This window comes from Brachionichthys hirsutus, unplaced genomic scaffold (assembly GCF_040956055.1).
Source record: "Brachionichthys hirsutus isolate HB-005 unplaced genomic scaffold, CSIRO-AGI_Bhir_v1 contig_1446, whole genome shotgun sequence".
Lineage (NCBI taxonomy): Eukaryota > Metazoa > Chordata > Actinopteri > Lophiiformes > Brachionichthyidae > Brachionichthys > Brachionichthys hirsutus.
The window spans coordinates 4241-25000 of NW_027180869.1; the positions used below are offsets into that span (position 1 = coordinate 4241).

At 43.1% G+C, this 20760-nt stretch overlaps 2 protein-coding genes across 2 annotated transcripts; both read right to left on the reverse strand.

Annotated features, from left to right (window-relative positions):
- Positions 1 to 202: 202 nt before the first annotated feature.
- On the reverse strand, positions 203 to 10989 carry LOC137916823 (inter-alpha-trypsin inhibitor heavy chain H3-like). The gene is made up of 18 exons (XM_068759787.1): positions 10918 to 10989; positions 10051 to 10211; positions 9850 to 9954; positions 9469 to 9631; positions 9274 to 9384; positions 8462 to 8590; positions 8228 to 8344; positions 7974 to 8142; positions 7768 to 7878; positions 7207 to 7388; positions 6928 to 7107; positions 6714 to 6835; positions 5733 to 5998; positions 2271 to 2378; positions 1796 to 1964; positions 725 to 873; positions 536 to 620; positions 203 to 419 (listed from the first exon to the last, which is right to left on the reverse strand). Exons 1-18 carry the CDS (start codon positions 10987 to 10989, stop codon positions 305 to 307), a joined length of 2514 nt encoding a protein of 837 aa, XP_068615888.1. The 3' UTR covers positions 203 to 304.
- Positions 10990 to 13044: 2055 nt separating this feature from the next.
- On the reverse strand, positions 13045 to 20752 carry LOC137916824 (serine/threonine-protein kinase WNK2-like; the record flags this gene model as incomplete). The annotated part of the gene is made up of 17 exons (XM_068759788.1): positions 13045 to 13347; positions 14497 to 14813; positions 14913 to 14957; positions 16349 to 16447; positions 16599 to 16829; positions 16912 to 17144; positions 17220 to 17812; positions 17928 to 17992; positions 18081 to 18138; positions 18224 to 19098; positions 19215 to 19376; positions 19491 to 19533; positions 19638 to 19808; positions 19889 to 20005; positions 20091 to 20253; positions 20327 to 20376; positions 20696 to 20752. Coding segments are annotated over 17 exons (3582 nt in total), but the record flags the coding sequence as incomplete, so codon positions are not given.
- Between the last annotated feature and the right edge of the window lie 8 nt (positions 20753 to 20760).

Sequence of the window (20760 nt, forward strand, 5' to 3'; positions counted from 1 at the left end):
CAAGAGGTTCGGGTATTGCCGCCACGACAGGCACCGAACACCTTACGGCCACAGCACCGATCGGTCGCTTCGACAATGGAGACATTTTTAAACCTGCAATGCAAATCTATGAATGATTCTAATTCAATAATCAACTTGCAAATGAACATAATAGCTATTCATTTCATGAGGCAATTAAAGATACAAGGCGCTATTGCTTTTTTTTATTTCAGTACAGGCGGACAATATCTCTCCATGACGAATCGGTATGTGCCTCATTTGTCTTTAAATGAAGTCTTTGCAAGACATTCGACTTATTTTGCTGTTAAAGCTGAGCAATTATAAAATCATCCAGGCTTCTCTGCAGGGCGGACTCAGCTGACATGAGCCAGCAATCCAGCGTCACAGAGGGGGCAACAGTGTAGTCAACAGCACTGGATCTGCAATGCAAAGACAGGAAGGGTCATGGGTATTTGCATATGAGTGTAAATATATTTATAGCACTCAAAAGCAGCTCTCTGTTTCATGCATTGTGCTGATACAGAACAAAATGTACCTGGTAGCGTCAAACTCATGGTTGTCGATCCTAATCTTTGTAGAGGGCGTTTGCTGCACCTCCTCATAAACTGCCAGCTTCAGAGCTGAATAAACAGAAGACAAGCAACGAAACTGAAAGGCTGACGCACAAGACACACGACACAAAGTGCGTATTGCTGATTTACTACAATCCAGTCTGCATACCCACCTAAAAGTCCTGTAACATTGGTGTCAGACGGCTGCTGTCTTAAAACCGGCCAGAGGACTTCTTCTCCACCTTTATCATGAATTAAAATAACCAATCTTGTGTCGCCCACTGCAACATCGATTTCCTTGTCATGCCTCTTGATCGTCATACTGCAACACAACACAACACAAAACACAACATGTGATCATCATTCAGTAACGTTGACTAACCCTGAGCAGGAGCAAGAGGGTATTTATCAGGTGTAGGGGGGAGATGTCAATGTCATTCAAAACTAGAAAACTACAATCAGAGATTGCAGACCCTCGCCTCCAATAGACTACTGGATCTTGTGAGAGAGTAAACAGGGCTTCCGGATCAGAGGGGCCAAACCTGCTCTAGCTTGCTGCTCCGGAACGTACTACAACACTCCTTCTGGACTCTTTTTCCCATCATGCCATTTGTGTCCCTCCCTCTTAAAGTGGCAGTTTACAGCACAGGCATGATTCCAGATGTAAAAATAATTCTAGAATCTGGATCCAGATCCGGATCAACGCCATTCTCGGGGAGGACCGAGCCACGGACAGAACCTTGCTTGTGTAAAATTTTCAAGTTGATTGGGTTACTAGTTTTTGACTTATGCGCTCGGACAGACAAACAAACAGACAGACAAACAAACAAACGCACCCAATTGCAATACCCTCGCCTCCTCTTCGGCGAGGGTAACAATGAATGCCATGTGTGTCTGCTCTTTATTGTTATTATAAATTCATACAAATTATAAATATTTCACAATCATGAATTATGGGATTCCTGTATACACCGGTTTGTTTGTCAGCATCTTAAAATGCAAATGAATGTGGTGCAGAGCAAACTGTGAGCATCAGTTTCCTGAAAGATGAAATAAACACTGCATGAAAGTCACTGGAATTTTCATCCCCACATATCTATTTTTTTGGGGTCTGTCCACACCATTTTGTTCATCAAAGAATCATTCCTGCCATTGCAATGTAAAATGCCAGGTCAGCATGGTAAAGCCTGATCTGGTTAAATAAAGGTTAGATACATAATGAAAAAATAAATGAAAAGGATCACCTTCCAACAGTAACGAGATCCTGTCCGCTGTGGGTTGTTACTTGTTGCCCTTCCCGAGTAACGATTACCTTGGTGTCAACCTCAACATAGTGGTCAGCCTTCAAGTGAAGGACAATCCTTGTGAAGCCTCCATTGTTTTCTGAATCAAGTTCACCATTCACAGTCAGCTCTAGTGCAAAAAGACAGCAAGTGCATCAGTACACAGAAAGTACACAGATCCTTGACTTGGAAAAAATGCCACTTCTGTCGTGTAAAAAGTATAATAAACCTTTAAATCAAAATCTGATAAGTATTTTAATTAACTGTATCATAAGTATCATCCATCCGTTTTCTTGTAGCTGCTTATTCGCCTTTGCCGGTCACGTATCTGCCTGTCCCAGCTGGCTACGAGCAAGAGGCGAGCTACACCCCGGACAAGACACCAGCAGCACGGGGGAAACAAGAGGGGGGATTGTTTTTGAGGAACATTACTGACCGCTGCTCGGATGGTGAAGCAGTTTCAGGTTGACGACGCCAGCAACATCGAAGCATAAAGGAAGAGACTGTTCTGGAGCTTTTAGCAAAAACCTGTGGGAAAGAGGAACTGCAAAGGAACACAGATGCAGAGGGGAAAATAGCATTTACTTTTCTCTCATCAGCGAATTTAACTAAAATACAAAATCTACATCTCAAAAGTCTCAACATTCATGTGGTGATAATGAGGAAAGTGAGCATCCGGTGTAACACAGGATGATTCAAACAGTGTGGAAGATGATTAATTCAGATTTACAGGGTAAAACACACCTGTACGTGTGCAGTACTGACCTAAAATGGCTTTGTAATGGTGACATGAATAATTTACTTGACCTCAGTTATGGTATGAAATACTCACGTTGAGTTGCTGCAGTATTTGTGGCGGCTGGTACAATGAATGTAGGCATAGGCATAAAATCAGGAGCACCTGCAAGTGCATTTACACAGTCGGAGGGTATCGCGATCATTCAAGAGGATAAAGCTGACATCCCTTCAAGATATTTCACTCATTCTTCAAAATAAATGCTGGCAGTGGTCAATGATAAAATTATTGCTATTTTAAAAGTACTCTTTCAATCATTTAATTTTTTAATCAATATTCAAGTGAGGAAGTACAGCCGTAAAACACACACAAGGAAAAGGCTAACACGAATTAATCTAATCCTTTACAAACTTACCTTGTAAATTTCCATTAAAAAGATTATACCAATTGTAAATATCCCTCTCTCGCTCTCTCTCTCTTGCTCACACACACACACACACACACACACACACACACTTTGCTTAAGTGGTTCATAGATTTACAATCATGTGAGGATGGATCAGGAAAACAACAAAAAGTAAGTTTACCTGGAATAAGAAAATCGCCAGTCATTTCTTCCTCCTCTGCTATTTCTGCTGGAAAACAAACATTAAGCAACATCTGACACGCATGTTGAAACTGTTTGTCCTTTATGAGGTCACGGGGGGGCTGGAACCTATTTGAACTGAGCGGCAGGGTAAACATTTGACAAGGGCATAACGCAGGTTTATATGATAAAAGACAAACAACCAATCACACAAACATTAGAGTAATTAATTCATCTATAATTGCATGTTATGGGTGGAAATAGAAGCCGGAATACTTGGAGGAAACACAAGCAGACAACAAATAGAGTTTACTCATACAGAGTCCCTGGAGTTATAAAAGCTCATCCTGTCTTTTTTACACAGCTGTAATAATAATTAGTAACATTGTTCATGCAGATGCAAAATAATTCTCCCTTTAGTCACAATTCTACAAAATCAGATGTCCATCATGAAATTTGAACAATGCACTTCTTTGAAGGTCCCTGCATATTGCAACACATCATAGTGTCATCATATCAGAACACATGCACGTGTGTGATTCTGTCTTACCTGGTCCAACAGGAGAAGGATAACTATTGAATACTGTAACAAACAAATAGATGCTAACATTAAGATGGCAGCACGGTGGCGCAGTGAGAAAAGGTGAGAATTTAACGAATTGAGAGATGCACACATGCTGAAATAGCCTTTTTTTTCTTTTTTTTAGATTGACTAATGCGAAAGAGAGTACCGGCACCTTTTATGAGACACTTAAAGTACCGAGTGCAGTCAAATCAGAACACATGTGTGACTTTGTCTTACCTCGTCCACCACCGAATCCTGTAACAAACAAATAGCACCGACTTAATACTGAAATACTTGCTCCTCACAAGGTTTGAGGACTCCTGCAGTTTGGCTGGAACTAACTATTTAAACACAGACATGAATTATTTTGGTTGAGGTGTCTACCAGTCTAATCATGTTGATTCATCCATTTCTTTAACTGCTCATCCAACACTCTGGGTTGTGGGAGCTACTGGAGCCTATCCCAGCAGTCAACGGTACACCCTGGACATGCCGCCAGTTCATCACAGGGCCACACAGAGACAGACGCTCATTCACACACTTATGGACAATTTAGTGTAACCAATTCACCTAATGGTGGTGGGAGGAAGATGGAGAACCCGGAGAGAACCGAAACAGACACGGAGAGAACATGAAGACTCCTCACAGAAAGGCCCCAAGTTGGATTTGAACCTGTGACCATCTTGCTGTGAGGCAACAGCGCTACCCACTGTGCCACCATGCTGCTGACAGTTGTAATAATAATAATTAGTAATATTGTTCATGCAGGTGTGAAATAATTCTCCTTTTAGTCACAATTCCACAAAATCAGATGTCAGTCATGAAATTTGAACAATGCTCTGCATATTTTAGCACATCATGTTGTTGAACACGTGCACGTGTGTGACTTTGTCTTACCAAGCCCATCCGGAATAGAAGGGCTAAAACGGGTCCCTGTTGAAAACAAATAGATGATAACATGACATCAAGATACTCTGAGAAACACACTAAAATCACATAACATTTAGATGTAAATAGGCAAAACTGAAGACAAAATTTATATTTTATATATACAGGTTGTAATTTCACAATGACAATATAAGAAACATTTCAAAGTTAAAAGTACTTTTATTTCTTTCATTATTTTAATTTTGCAAAGGAACACAGAGATGCAAAAAAAAAAAAAAAATTATCTCACCTTATTTAAAGGTGTGTGTATCCTTCTGTTTGGACTAACAGTCTTTTGCATTGTACTCTTATTTAATATATATAGAGAGAATATTTTAACTTCATGATGATATGTTACAGTTTATGAGTTCTGTATTGGAAGCAAATACAGTTTACTCATAAAGAGTCCCTGGAGTTATTAAAGCTCCTCCCTGTCTTGTTACAGAATGTGTAATAATAATCAATGTTTTTTTGCACAGTTGTAATAATAATTAATCATATTGTTCTTGCAGATGTGAAATTAATCTCCCTTTAGTCACAATTCTACAAACTCAGTCAGGAAATTTGTATAATGCTCTTGTTTTAAGGCCCCTGCATTTTGTAACACATTATATGCACGTGTGTGACTTTGTCTTACCAAGCCTAGGAGTATGATCATTTTGTCTGAACTCTGTTGACAACAAATAGATGATTAGATGATAGTCAGATACAGTGTTAGTAATATTGTTAATGCAGATGTGAAATAATTCTTCTCTCTAGTCACAATTCCACAAACTCAGTCATGAAATCTTAACAATGCTCTTCTTTTAAGGTCCCTGCATATCAGAACACATCATAGTGTAGTCATATCGGAACACATGCACGTGTGTGACTCTGTCTTACTTAGTCTAGTAATAGAAGGATAATTTTGCATGGTCCCCGCTGAAAACAAATAGAAGATGACCTGACATTAAGATACACCGTGAAACACACTAAAATCACATGACATGTAGATGCCAGTTCATCACCATTCATCATTAATTAATTGTCTATTTTTAAATTTTTTTAGCAAGACTGATTTAAATTGTGTTTGATTGGTGCATACCTGTCAATTTAAATAAAATGCCTGGATGTGACATGGGAGAACCAGGCAAAGCGTATCCACCAGGATGGCCTCGTGGACCGTGTTGTACAGGAGGCTGCTCTCGTGTTGGATTTTCTCCTTCTTTTGGTTTATGAAGCACATCAGTGGTCTCCCCCTGAGGCTTGGTGACCACCATGGATGTGAGTGGGGTAACAAAACTGTATTTCAATGACAGCGTCAGGGCTTCATCCTTCACCTTCTCCCTCATGGGACCAGATAACAGCAGCCTGTGTTACAAATGGTAGACATGCAGTACTGTGAAATAGTTATAGGCAGGTGTGAAGCCATCCTGTAAAGTAAAAATGCTCTCAAAAATAAGAAAATTAATTGTCTGGTTTTATTGATTCACAAAATGCAAAGTCCGTCCATCCAGCTATGTTCTTGTAGACGAGACGGTTGCAACCGTCTCGTCTACAGCCGCTTGTCCGCCTCGTGGGTCATGTTTCTGCTGAAGCCTATCTCGGCTGACTAGGGACGAGAGGCGGGGTACACCCCGTTTGAGACGCCGGCTCCTCGGGGGCTAAAATGTGTAGACAAATACGAATCTAAATCAACTCAATATTTGGTGTGACCACCCTTTCAATTTTGAAAGGCCTCTGATATTTTATCCCCCACTAAGTACATGAATGAGGAGGGGGATATGAGGCTTCGTGCTGGTCATCTGTTTGTCTTGTTTTTGGTTCTGGAGTGGAAATAAAAAAACGATTTTGTATTTTTTTCCACAAAACGTTTTTATACCACAATCCAGTACTGAGGAGGCGCATATAGCTGTACACTGCCTTTTCCCATTTTTAAGAACACTTGAAATGAAATGAAAGTCTGCCAGACTATTTCATGCTTTTTTTTCCTTTATTATCATTTCCGTTTCATTACGATTTACAGACTCAAAAGTTAACTAATCCAATAGAAATAAGAAAATTGCTTGACATGCATGACACTCACTCTTTCTCCAGGAGCTGTTTGACAGTGAGGTAGGCCCAGACCCTCTGGATGCGGCTGTCAGACGCGGTTCTGCTGGACTCTACGGTTTCATTTGTGTCAGAAAACACCACTTTTCTAGTGTTCTGGCATGGTCCCAAAAAAAAATGTGAACAAACACAGGGGCCTTCACGGACCTGTCAATCACGCCTGATGTGCAGAGGGAATTGAGACTTACCGAAAATGCCAGAACTTGTGGACTGAAGCTTTCAATGTCGTTGTTAGTAATCTGACCAGCCACCACAATTTCAGAGCCGTTGTAATACTGGCTGAAGTTCGTCCGGGTTACGTTGGTGGCACCAATATAGATCATTGTCACATCTGTCAATAGAGGAGTGGCAACTTCTTCATAGAAACCCTGTTGACAAATGGTATCGACACTGCGTGAATATTTAGCCTTTACACTGCCAACTATGATCCATGCGGAAGTACAGCGATCATTTTAATGCTAAACTACCTGCAGCTGTAAATTGGCATCAGAATCTTCATAAATTCTTCGCCCCATGCCGTTGTTTTGCAGTGCCATCTTCTCAAGGAACTCAAAGTTTACGTCAAATCCGAAACCAAGACAGTAGAGTGGAAACTGGCCTGAGATAGCCTGTCTTACATTTGACTGTATTCTTTCAAGGTTTGTGACCCCTGCAAAGACAGAAGATGCATCGTTTACAAGGGCAAGTTGTTACTTCTGTATACATAGTAATATTCTACATTACCAGTGCTAAAATACTTAATGCATTATATATATGGGAGACAAGAAGTACATTGGCGGCTCTGGACTATTTCAGCAGACAATAGCAGATGCTACAAATGTATTTTCTCTTTTTACCAAGGAAGGTTGCTTGTGGTTGTATTTCTCTGTTGAACAATGTTTTGAATGTTTGACACTTTGAGAGTTAAGGTTAAACTCTCGTGTATGTATCTATAAAATCTTTTTTGAGTTTTCCAGATGAGCTCTGAGATTTTTCTGGTTTCTTCTGAATTTGTGTGCATGTTCTGTGCATGTGTGTCTTATTGTAACCTGTGGTTGGGTCTCCATCAGTGAGAAGTATAAGGATGGAGGCTGAACCCTCCCTGGTTTGTGCATTCAGCATCCGGGCCCCTTGCAACACCGCTTGGTTAATGTCAGTGGCTGAAACGAAAATGAAAATGAAAAACGATCTTTCATCACTGCCAACCCTAAAACGTTCACGACCCCTGAAAGAATATGCATGTTAAAAACCTAACCTCCTCTATCGGCAATTTTCCGGGCAAAATCCTTGGCCTTCTCCAGGTTCGCTTTGGTGGCTTGAACAAGTTCACGCTTCCAGAAAAAAATCTGGCTATCGAAAGTGATAAGGCCAAAGAAGTCATCTGCTGCCAGGTCATTCAAGATGTGGAGTAATGCTATACGAGTCTGGGCAAAAACATCATGGACATGTTAGATCTTCTCTGTGTATTACAGACAGAATTTAAACACTAAAACTCTAAAAATACCATACCTGTTGTATTTTCCTGCCGTGCATTGATCCACTTTGATCAATAACAAAGACAACATTTTTTGGTATGCGGGAAAGGCCAGTGGGAGCAAAGTGATGGACAAAATACCCATCTGATGTCTTGGGGTAAAGAAGAAAGAATAAAATGCGATTGCTTCGAAAAGGCTGTATTTTTAGCTCTTGAAGATAATTTTATGCGATGGACTTCAAAGTGAAGGACTTGAGCTCTTGTTGTACCTTGATATGTCCTAGTGACGAGTCCCTGTTGACATCATAAACAATAACCAGGTCTCCATTCATACCATCATTTCCACAGATTTCACACGTTTTCTGTTGGTCCTCTGTTGGGTAGAAATTTACCCACGCCTGAGAAAAGGAATCAAATCTTAATGTTGCCCGACAGACAGAAAAGTCAACATTATATTTTCGGTCAAAAAAGTGTCATCTAGCAACATTATTATCCCCGTGGAGGATTGACAACATCTGCTTACCGATAAGCACTAACACAAAATAATAGCTAAAAAAGTACAAACTGCATGTTGAAATGTAGAAAATAAAAATGACTGATTCTAAGAGATGCAGATGAGGAAAAGCAATATGACACTTCAGTGCACGTATTGCTCTATTATGTATATTTTTCATTTATTCATGAAAAATAAATATATGTATATTATATTGAAACAGGTAAATATGGCCCTCTTGTGGCGGGAGGTATAAGAACAGCTTCGTCCCCTCTGCCATAAGACTCATGGACACTCTACTACTGGTTGCTGCCATTCACACTCCTCTGTTTGCACTATGGGATCATGTCCACATTTTGCTGCTAATGAACACCCTTGATGCTGCTGTTTTGTGGTAAATCTTTATCTTCCTATTTTTTTTTCTTTATCTCAGTCTATCTTTATGGAGATTTTATGTTTCATTTTGCACGAAAAAAATCATAGTTTGTGAATCATTTCACTGATAATGGCAATACAATCTATTATATTCTATTCTATTCTGAATTTCTTTAAATACAAATGGCACTTGTTGAGCATTGTTTGATGTACCTGTTTGTCAGCATGCATTTTGGTCATGGCGTTGGCCAGGCTTTCGGTGCTTAGCCCACCTTTAACCTCGATGAAATTGATGCCAGCTCTCTCATTAATGTACACAACAACCTAGCATTTAGGGTGAGATAGTTAGAAGCTCTGCTCATAGATGTTGATGTTGTTGCCCCACTTTTATTTTCCCAAATAAATCACCTTAAAGTCTTTCACAGGCTGCATGGGTCGAGCATGAATCTGCAGCTCGTACTTGCCGAGCTTACGCTTCAACAGTTCCTCATATGTGAGTTCAAAGGTGACTTTTTTGTGGGACGCGATAGTCACAGAGGTCTTAAACTCCTCAAGGGTCCTTCCGACAGAACTGCAAGAGAAATGATAATCATCTCATTTATGAAGAAGTGGTTTCAACCACTGGGAATCCTCCAAATGAGTCATGAGTAGATCACCCAGAGTCAGATCAGAGCTGAAGAAAGTAGACAGTATTTTGTAATACTTTTTTTTTTTTTTTAAGCAAACATTTCAGAAAATTCTCATGATTTTGAGTTTATTTGTGCGACCAATAATTGATCCATTTGTTACCTGACAATCCCTGCACTTTGACCGCGGGACACGGCCTCAGTGTACTGCTGTTGAGCCTGTTCCTTCGCTTTCACAGCACCATCGTACTCCTCGCCATCTATAAGCCTAAAACAAGGGACGCTCTTTACTTAGAAACACACATCTAAGTATGTTGATTTATTTTGCGATTCTTCGTTCACAGATCACTTTTGTTTTACATACATTTTAAATTTACTGATGAAGGCATTTTTGGGGATCCGGACTTGGAATTCTACTTCCTTGGACTCATCCATCCGATTGGCCACGCGGCTTGTGATGGTGGTGGTGGCATAACGACTGGTAACTGTGGAGTTGATGTGAAAGCTGTAGATATCCCAGTCGGCCTGGGCAAACAGAAGATACACATTTCACAATAACGACTGACTGCGTAGTTTGATCTCAGACCAAAGATCAGATGGTGGTGAAAAACAAAAAGTGCTGGTGGGAGGTGTCAGTGAAATCTCATTGGTTTAACTGCAGTTCCTCCCATTCAGGTAGTTCCCCCCCCCCCCCCCGAGTAATCCAAATTTCGCATTTTCTGACATTTCCCTAAGTCTTATCTTTACTAACCTTGATTTACTGAACATCAACTTGTTCTTTGATTGCAAAAGGAAGTCTACAGAATTTCATTGTGTAAGGGGTTTTACAGTACCACAGCATGAGACATACACTCTCTCTCTCACACACACACACATGCACACGCACACGCGCACAACCGTAACTTGCATTGTTGATTTATATTAATTCCGCTGAGTTTTGCCATATCCAATCTCTGACCAGAATCTATTCTGAGTGCATCAATTTAATTTGATGTTGTTTCCACATGAATAATCTAAACATAGAAAAACACTCACAGTGTGAAACAACAATGAAATCAGTGACAACAGATTCTTAAACCTACATTCGGTATGTTTATCAGAGGCAGGTTCAATGTTTTTGCAGCTGAGATTTAACAAAAAAAGCACATTAAAATGAGATCTGGTGATTTGTCTAATGTTCAGACACATTCAATAGATGCCCCCCCCCCCCCCCCATCCCCTCTAGTCTTACCTTGTTGGGCAGTGGGGTGACCAAAGCCAGCAGAAAGCAAAAGATGGTGATTTGCACCACAGCTCTCTCCATGATGGCGCCCACCAGAGTGCAACTTAGCAGCTGAAACTGCCTTTTAACCTCAGCAGACGACAGCATTCATGTTTACATAATGCTTACAGATGTGACTAAAACACACACACACCCACACATAAAACATTCTGCTGCCTGCCTCCCCCGCCACTGCTGGGAATCACACTCGTATTTGAGAGGAAGGTTCTGTAATAGGATGAAAAACAAAGTCATCTGGATTCAACTACTTCTTTTGAATTAACTGTGTTCGGACAGGACCGTCACCACACTATAAACGTTTCATGTCAAATCCAAAAGGATTAAATTGAATTTCGATAGAAGTAGATACTCAGAGACAAATACGATCCAATGCAAGGTTAATGAAACACATACGTGACTAATTGTATGGTGTCAAGCAAAAATGATTTTATTATCTCTGTCTTCATATACAGCTTTAGTGAAAGAGGACTCGTGAGATGATGCCGGGAAAAGTGGTTCCTTGAAAACCCGGAGTTTTAGCAGGAAAAGCAATCATACGTCTCTTTTATTGAAAGCGTTAAAGAGATTAAAGACAGGAACCGCTGTGAGAAGGAAAATAAAAAACAAGCTGCATTGGGGATGATCTCAAAACAACATACCTAATTTTTAAAGGTCACTGCAAAAATGTAAAACCTAAAGTTCTGTTGGAAATCAAACTCATCAGACCGTAAGGAATGTTGTGTAACATCTTCTGTGAACCAGGAACGCTGGAATTTAAATATGCTGATTAGCATTATTTGGAGTTTGACCCACGCTCAGGGTTAAATAAGGATACGTCTGCTAAGTCCTGTTTGCTGTTCGTTTGAAAGCATTGTTGGCCACCCATGTGTATTGAAGAACAGTATTACATAGTTTAATTACACTTTAAATTGTTGAAGTCGTGTTAAAACCAATAAGTACTGCAGTGTTTATTTCAAAACACTGCAGTACTTATTTCAAAAACCTAAATTACATCTCAAAACAGCTGTGGCTTCCCAACATCGGCATTTCATCAACATTCATCACAACAATTAACCACAATCATCTCTCTTTAAAAAAAAAAAACCCGCACAAAGGCATCAAAATGTAAAGCTACAGACTGCATTAGTTGAGGCATGTTATGAGTTCCACTCAGAGGCTGAGCCCTTCAGCGTCAGCACCAGGTTCTCTCCAGCATCCTCCTGTAATGCGCCACACCAACCGGTGCACATTCAGAGTATCAATGAAGTCACGCAGCCGGTAGAGCAACCCCAAAGGGAAGCGTTGCATGAACTACAGACCAGATAATAATGATCTTGTTGCTAAATTCAATATTCTAATCTTATTATTATTATTAAATCATAGTAGTAGTTTACCTCTGAAGGCGAAAGCATTTACACATTATATACAGTCTGCTCTGAATCTAAATGCTTTTCTCCATCGAACGGACCCTGCTATTCAAGGCACTCTCACAGGTGGGGTTTTTTTTTCACCTGCAGCTAATGTTCAAGTTCATTCAGATCTCTTCAGAATAATTCAGGCGATTGTGCAGGAAGCATTTCATCACAGGTGAATGAAATCTATCCTTAGACTGAGAGAGCAAAGCAGTGTTCACAGTCACGGCATAATGGTGGCGAATTTGGTGTTGCTTCAGACATGTATGTAGAGCAGCCACCTATGGGCTGTCTAATGTCCACTGTACAAACACAGGAGCTATGTACAGTCTCACATACAGTATATACACACACACACACAGCAGCTTATATATGAGGAACGCAAACATGACCTGTTTGTATGGCAGCAGCATGAATAAACAGTGCATTATGTACATACAAAGAATGATGGGATGGGTTTATAAGCGATGAAAAAAGTTTCAACTTTCAAGCCTAATTAAAGGCTTGTTGACATACTTTAATGTACTACTACTATTACATTGCCCTCAAAGATTATTATGTACTGCAACACGAGGTCTGTAGATGCTAATGAGAAAATCAGAAAACTCCACAATGGCGCCGAGTATGTACACGTGGATAAATGTTGTTTTTGGTGAGAGAACTGGAAGACACGATGCTACTCAAATTAGAGCGTCTTGGCTTCGGGGTTGGCTGGTTGATATGAGGGCGCTGGAACGGGGCTGGGGGTCTTCTGGGATGAGGAAGCAGCAGGGACATCAAAGACTCCTGAGTGAAAGGGGGGAAGAAGCCCAGGCCACTGGCTAACAGAGAGCGGTATCGACAAGGCCCGTGATGGAGCAGGAGAGTGTAGCGGATAAGTTGAACAGGGCGCCATGGAAGAGCTGGTCATCAGGGTTGACCCGGGGCTGTCAGGCCACGACAGGGACAAGAAGCAGGTCTCGTGATCCGGAGCTGTCCGTGATGGTACCTAATAGGGTTAAAAACAAAATGATAAGCTCATTAGTTGTATTTATACAGTACAATTGTTTATGTTGATTGAGGTAGATACGCTGAGTATGTGGGGTATAAAGTGGATCCAGATATCCCGTAGCAAAAAGACATTTAAGCTGCAATTTATGAGCACTAATGATTATTGACTGTGTGTGTGTGTGTGTGTGTGTGTGTGTGTGTTTGGTGACTAACGTGGAATTTGAAGGATGAAGAGACATTGCTCATAGAGAAGCCTCTTTCTTTAACACTGAAGATTTGCATTGCTCAATCCATAGTTATTTAAAAATGTATAACCAACAAACTCAGCATGAACAAAGCTAAACATGTGTGTTTGTTTTCCTGAGTCTCCAGGCAGAATAACAGCAAATGAAGTCTGTCAATTGTCTCAGTCCCCCAGGACACAGCAGATCTCTGTGTGGAAGAAAGTCAACGGGACTGGTGGGAAAAGCGTGAAGAACTTTTGCCTCTCATCTCATTTTTGAACCAGCAGCTACTGAATTTACTTCAGCTGAAGTCAGTTGACGGAGTTGACGACCTGATATGATCCGTAGAATATCAAGGCACTTTGAGTTTGTATTGATTTTGTCCGGATCAAAGGTCGATCGGACAGATTGGGCTGTCTTTGGCTGACTCACTGAGCTGCTGAGTAACTGCGTGATAAAATCAGAGTAGTCCATCCATCCGTGTGTTACCGTTTTCCAATTGGCCTTTGCTCTTTAAAATGAACTGGAGCCAACCGTTGTCATACGCCATAAGAGGGACAACAGGGGACAAATCAGTCAAACTTGTAGGCTACATAAATGAGTGCCACTAATCCTGCTTTTATTGTGACTCAAAAATGTATTTAATATAAATATATGAATAAATAAAAATGTGCTTGCATAAAATGACATCAGTTATTAACACCTGTAATAATTAGGCCACATTCTCACACATGAATCTTGGTTTTTTGGTAATCTTGCCTAACTTTAGGCATCTTCGACCTTTGTATCACCGTCTATTCTTGTGTTCTGACTGGGGAACAACTTCACCTTCTAAATAAACTAAAATAGACATAAAATCATTATTCTTAATGAATGAAGGGCTGGTTGAACACAATTTGGTGCATCACTAGCATGAAACTCACATCTGAAGCCAGTTGTCCATTTGTCCGAGGCACAACCTGATCCCTAATCTGCTGGCCGCTGATGCTCAGAGAATCAGAGAACGGCCTTTGGGTCACCACAAGAACCTCTCGGGCCCAGCCGTCCATCAGACATTGCAAGTCATCGGGGAGGTTGTTTTCACTGGCACTCGTGGAAGTACCAGCGTATGCGCCTGTCTTGTTGTTACTGTTGTTGGTCTGAGCTTGGGCCAGTCCTATCTTTGTCTGGTGAGTGGGAGTTGTAGTCCCAGCAGGAGTCTGCTGCGACGGGTTGAAAGCTCCTGGCCCAGCTCCAGACCCTGAGAGGACGGACCGCAACACACACAGGGACATCCATGTTTGCTGAGATTGTTTCAAACGGACATTATTTTGTAAGAAGACAATGTAATTCTACATACTGCTGCCGCGCTCTTTGCCAAGACACAATCGCTTCAGTGTTGACCCTGCAGGGCAAGCAAAATATTTTACACAAAATATACAATTATTGGCTGGTATTAATGTTCAGAAACAAGATGTGGTGCAAAACCAAGCTGCAGAATACTGCAACAAAATAAAAGATCAAACTAAAAACAAGCTAGCAAATGAATAGCACACAGACAGGCCCGTGAAGCAAGACATGCAAGCAACGCATGAGAGATCAAGGTGCAGTGATGGCTAAAGAAGACATGGAAGATGAGACAAGACGATCTAATCGTAATGCAGGGTGGATATAAGGATATGAGGTTATGAGTTTGATAAATGACAAAGGCATCAGTAGGAAACACATGAAATGCATGAAAATTCCCATTATTATAATATTATTATGATAAAACCGCTCCAATAAACATGAATGATGAGTAACTACTACTGTACTTTCGGCTTGTCCCACTAGGGGTCGCCACAGTAAATCAATGTTCTCCACTTCACCCTGTCCTTTGCATCTTCCTCTCAGCCACTCTCATGTCCTCCCTTCTTTACGTCTAGTCGTTGTAACTCCACTGTTCCCCCTGGGACCTTCTCATTAGCACACCTAAAACTCTGTTTTACTCCTGCTCACCTTCATTCCTCTCTTTTCTAGAGCAGACCTCCACTTCTCTAAATTCTCCTCTACCTGCAATCACTGCAGATCACAATTTCATCTGCAAACATCATATTCCAAGGGGCTTCCTGTCTCACCTCATCTGTTAGTCTATCCATCACCATGGCAAACAAAAAAGGGGCTCAGAGCTGATCCCTGGTGAATCCCACCTCTACACTAAACTCACCTGTTACTCCTACTGCACACTCCACTGCTGTTATACATGTACTGAACTACTCTGATATACTTCTCTGCTACTCCAGACTTCCTCATGCAGTACCACAGTTCCTCTCTAGGCACCCTGGCATAGGCTTTCTCTAGATCTACAAAGACACAATGCAGCTCCTTCTGACCTTCCCTATACTTCTCCATTGCTAGCCTCAATGCAAACACTGCAACTGTGATACTCTTCCTCTGCATAAAGCCATACTGCTGCTCACAAATACTTACTTCTGTCCTTAGTCTAGCCTCAACCACCTTTTCCCATATCTTCATCATTTGACTCATTAGCTTTATCCTCCTATAGTTTCCACAACTCTATGTCTCCTCCATTCCTCTGGCATCTTCTTCCCCTCTAGGATTGTATTATCAACCCCATTGAAAACTATAAAAAAAATTATAAAGGCAAGTAATAAGAATGCAAAGCAAATGAAATGCCTGCGGTGCTGCAGAACAGTTTGTGTAGAAGGAACGAAAGATCCCACTGAGCTAAAGAAGGGAGACTAAAAGTATGGAGACAAAAAAGTGAAGCTATGTCAGAAGAGAGGAGATACAAACAGATAGACATAGACACAGGCCCACTGAGAAATCTAGCTCGTGGCTTGCTACTCGACTTATGAGTCACTCTCTCAGATGTTTGAGGGATATTAGACCAGCCTGTAGAAAAGTAGAATCAAAGAGGGAAGAAGACACCACGGTAAGAAAAGTGAGCACTGAAATAGCCACACGTATAAAAGGATGGAGTCATTTCACAGGTTAATGTGAGTTGGTGAAGTTGTGTGGCTCAGAAGCTCTGTTGTGTGCTCACCTTGAACGGGTGGTGCGTGTGTGCTGCTGCGACCTCCATGTAAACCAGAGTAAATATTATCAGAGGACAAAGAGCCCTTGAGGGAACAGGGCTGCTGCGTCTGCACGGGTGCCGAGGTGGAGCTTGGAAGGTGGCTGGTGCAGGACCGCGCCCTGCCGTGAGTCGGTAAAGGCCCTTTGGCAGGAGAGCCATGCAAGCTCGCTGTGGGCTCACCTGTACCTGTTGCAGGTGCTGCATACGCAAACATACAAGCATGCTTTTACTCCTTTCACTCTAATAAATACAGCGTTGGAGACTCAGCGTTGACACACGCTGGATCTGCTGGAGTCATTACTTTTGGTCGTGACGTTCCTAAACTGTTGAACCAGGGGGCTGAGGAGCTTGCCAGGCTTCAGTCTGTGCTTGCTGGATCTCTTCCTGCGACCGGTGTGTGGCGCCATATGTGAGAGACCCAGGCCGGGAGGCGGGGCTTTGCCGAGTCGGTGATACAGCAGCTCCACTTCCCCCCGCTGATTGGCCTGCAGCTCAGAGATCTCTCTCAGGTGTCTGAGGGAATGGAGGAAGCGGTCACTTGCGAGAAAATGACACCATATTTCCACTGAACATTTTTGCTGTACTTACTTCTCCCTGAGTTTCTGCAGCTCCCTCGTCATGTCTGAGGAGTCCTCCATCTCCGAGTCATTGTCGCTGCTGGCATAAGCCGACCCGTGAATGCCTCCATACCGGCTCGGCGAATCAGAGCTCTGCACGCTGCTGCTGCGCCCTGAGCGGCGGAGGAAGGCCACTGCCCTCTTCATGAGGTCACTCCCTCTGCGTTCAGAGCGAGTGTGTTGCGAGGGGGTGGCAGGAGCCATCTTTGCAGGGCTGCTCTCAGCCCCCGAGTCTGAGGAGAGGAAACGAGCATGGACTGGGACATCCACAGGGGCAGAGGGCGGGGTGAGAGCGTGAGGCACAGAGCCCCGTTTGACCATTGAAGGAGGCGTGTCCAGGTAGAAATCAGGCGGCGCGGAATAACGACTGCAGCGTGTCCTCTGAGTAAAGTCGTCTTCGGTGATCACCACGGAGAAACGGCCAATGGTGGTGGAGGCGGCGAGAGCCTGGGTCTGAATGTGGTCTGTACTGTATCCTATGGGAAGTAACGGCGAGGCAGCCCTGCTCCAGCTCCTTTGTTTGACATCCCTCCTGCTGGTCGCTTCAGGAGGAACAGAAATGACCTGCCAAATATAAAGAATAAAGAATAAAGGCATCAGATCAGAGCAAATACTGTTCAACTGATCTGAAGGACAATTCTGCTTCCCTTAAGATGTGAGGAAAGTCTCCCTTTCCTACCTTAAATCTTCCCCTTGTTCCAGAACAGGAAGCAGAATGAGGAAAGTGTCTTCTTGACAGGGAAGCTGCAAATATTTTGAGAGCGATGAACACTCAGAGTTCAACAGCGAATCGCACGTTTGTTAGAGGCTAATGAGTGTCTATTGTACGTACCGCACACGGCCGAGTCACTCAGGGTGCTCAAACTATCCATTCGCTCAGGAATTTGAGGCTTATACAGGAGGCAGGATGAAAAATAAACCAAAGATCCAATACAAGTCATAGCAGAACAGAAAGGTCAATGTCCCCGTGCTTACCAGCTGTTCTCCTGCTCTGTAGCGCCCCTCGCCCATTGGCCCTGGGGTGCTGTTTCCCGAGCCTCCCGTGGCGCTGTCCGGACCAGGAGGGGACTGGATGTACTCTGTGCCAGATCCCGGTGTATCCGCAGCGCTGCCTGATGGATACATGGGCGCATATTCCTGGTAGAGCAGGTTCCTTAGTTTCTCATCCAGTGTTTTGATGGTGCTGTCAACGAAGCTGCTGCGGCCCAGACGCCCTTCGTTGTCCGATTCCCCAGGCCCAGCGCCATGCTGGGATGACGCTGGGCTCTGGGGAACTGAGGGCACTTTGGTGGTTCCTCCCGTGCCGGAGAAAGGCTGGTGGAGCACCACAGGCTGCTGTGGGCGGTCGCTCCTTGTCGAAGAGGCGTATGAGATGGCCAGTGGCTCTATGGCTGAGCCTGGCTCCTGGAGTGGAAGAGGAGTGAGAGGAGGCCCCCCCTGCAAACCGCTCATATCCAAAGACAGGGGCATGACTAGCGGGCAGCAGGGCACCTCATCAACCAGAGAAACTGGGCATATCATGTCAGGCAGTTGCTGAGCAGCAAGGATTGGAGACAAAGAGCCCAAAGGTGATCCCTGTGACTCTTCAACTGGGAAAGACGTATGAGGGGACGATGGGGGCAACGTTTGAGCTCTGGTTGGAAGGCTTGGGTGATCGCCCGGTTGAAACAAACTGCCCACTGGCTCCACTGATGACAATGACTGAAGGGTCGGCGGGGCAGACACAGGGGGAGACAGGGTAGCTAAAAGGAGAGGGTCTGTATTGGACAATATCGGAGGACTACAGAATCCATACACATCGTAGGTGAAACCTCCACTTCCACCAGACATCGTGGAGGATGAGCCGTCTTCTGAGGAAACACAGGAAGATGGAAAAAAACAAAGTCATTTCAAGCCAAGCTCAATGTTTACCTTCTGTTCTGTGAAGATGTCTGCTGAATGGAACTGGCTGCGGAATCAAAGTCACCTCTGGACTGAGAAGGCCTTGCAGTGATGCCGTCGGCCGGCTGGGTGGGGGCTGAACCCCCAGGAGACTGCGCTGTTGTGGCGTCATGCGGGGTCTCGTGACTGGATCCGGGCGTCTCCTCGACGGGGCAGATTATGAACCATCTCTTCCCAGTATGGAGAACTGAATGCAAAAGATCAGAAAATGGCTCATCGGTGATTCATTCTTTTTCTGTTTCAAGTGAATGTGACGTCGGCCAAAGGGATTTATTGCTATATTTTTTAAAGATTGTTTTACCATTCTGCTGATAGACCGGCTGAGGCCCTCCAGGCTGTTGATTCTGTGGAGTCAAAGACAGATAAGAGCAAAGTCATTATGCAATGTATTTACTGGTGTTTTGATGTTTGAATTATCTGCATCGATGGGTACACTATCCTATCTTACCTCTCCTACCAGTCGGTCACAAATTGGCACTTGTTGAGGACTACAGCTCAACGTGGAGGCCCTCTCACCCTCCATGTCTTCATGCAGCATGTCCTCAGCTTTATCCACAATGTCCTTTAGCTGGTCGATGAACATTTCCTTCTCTAACAGCAGGATAAAACCATTCTCTACCTGCAGGCACGCATTTCGGAAGATGTTGAACAATGTCTTACGTAGAACCGACAGCTAAAACGTTTAAGGGTTGAACAAACCATGAAGGTAGCAATTTCCTCTGGAGCATCTCCGTCCAGGTCGAATTTAAACGTCACCATTTTGTGGTTGTGGGTCTCCAGCTGGCATTCTACCATTTTATCACCGGTGTTGCAAACCTGTTGGAGTAAAAAGTGCACTTGACAATCTAGCACTTTGCGCTTTTAGAAACATGCAGCTGTCACAGATGGCTCCAGAACTCACGTTGAGCATGCTCAGCTTGGGTTTGTTGCTCTTTTCTTGACGGGAACGTGTGCGGGCGGACTTACGGTGGTGTTTCCTGGGCTTCCCGTCTCCCTTTCCTCCACTCACCAGGCTGTCATAGCCGTCACTTGTTTCCTTACCAGATGCTGCATCAGAGTTGAGACTATATGGGAGGGGGGGTTAAGCTGGTGACACGTTTCGATCACACAGAGAATCAGTAAAGAACTGAGACAAACCTGTCATAGGCACAGCTGGGTAAAGATACTGGTTTGTCCTGAAGCACATCCTGAGGCACATCCTGAAGAGAAACAGGCAGATTCAGAACAGCTATGGCATTTTTATGACCGCCTTGTAAAGCTTTAATTTATACAGAGTGAATAATTAAAGGACTTTCAAGGCAATACTTTGAATACAAATGTTTGTGATAAACTTCGGATCATAAATGGATTTCAAGATGGCATGTAGGTGTGAAACTGATTTTAATGTAATTTCAGCACATAAGCAATTAGATGTCCCAGATGCAGGGCTACCATACATGTTTGGAATATCCACATCTGTATTGATCAGTAGTCTTGAACATGTGGAAACTTTGGTTTTGCTACTACCTCTGCACAGGGCTCCTGTTGATAGGTGCTGGATCCAGATACGGACTCAAGGTTTTGCTGAGTCG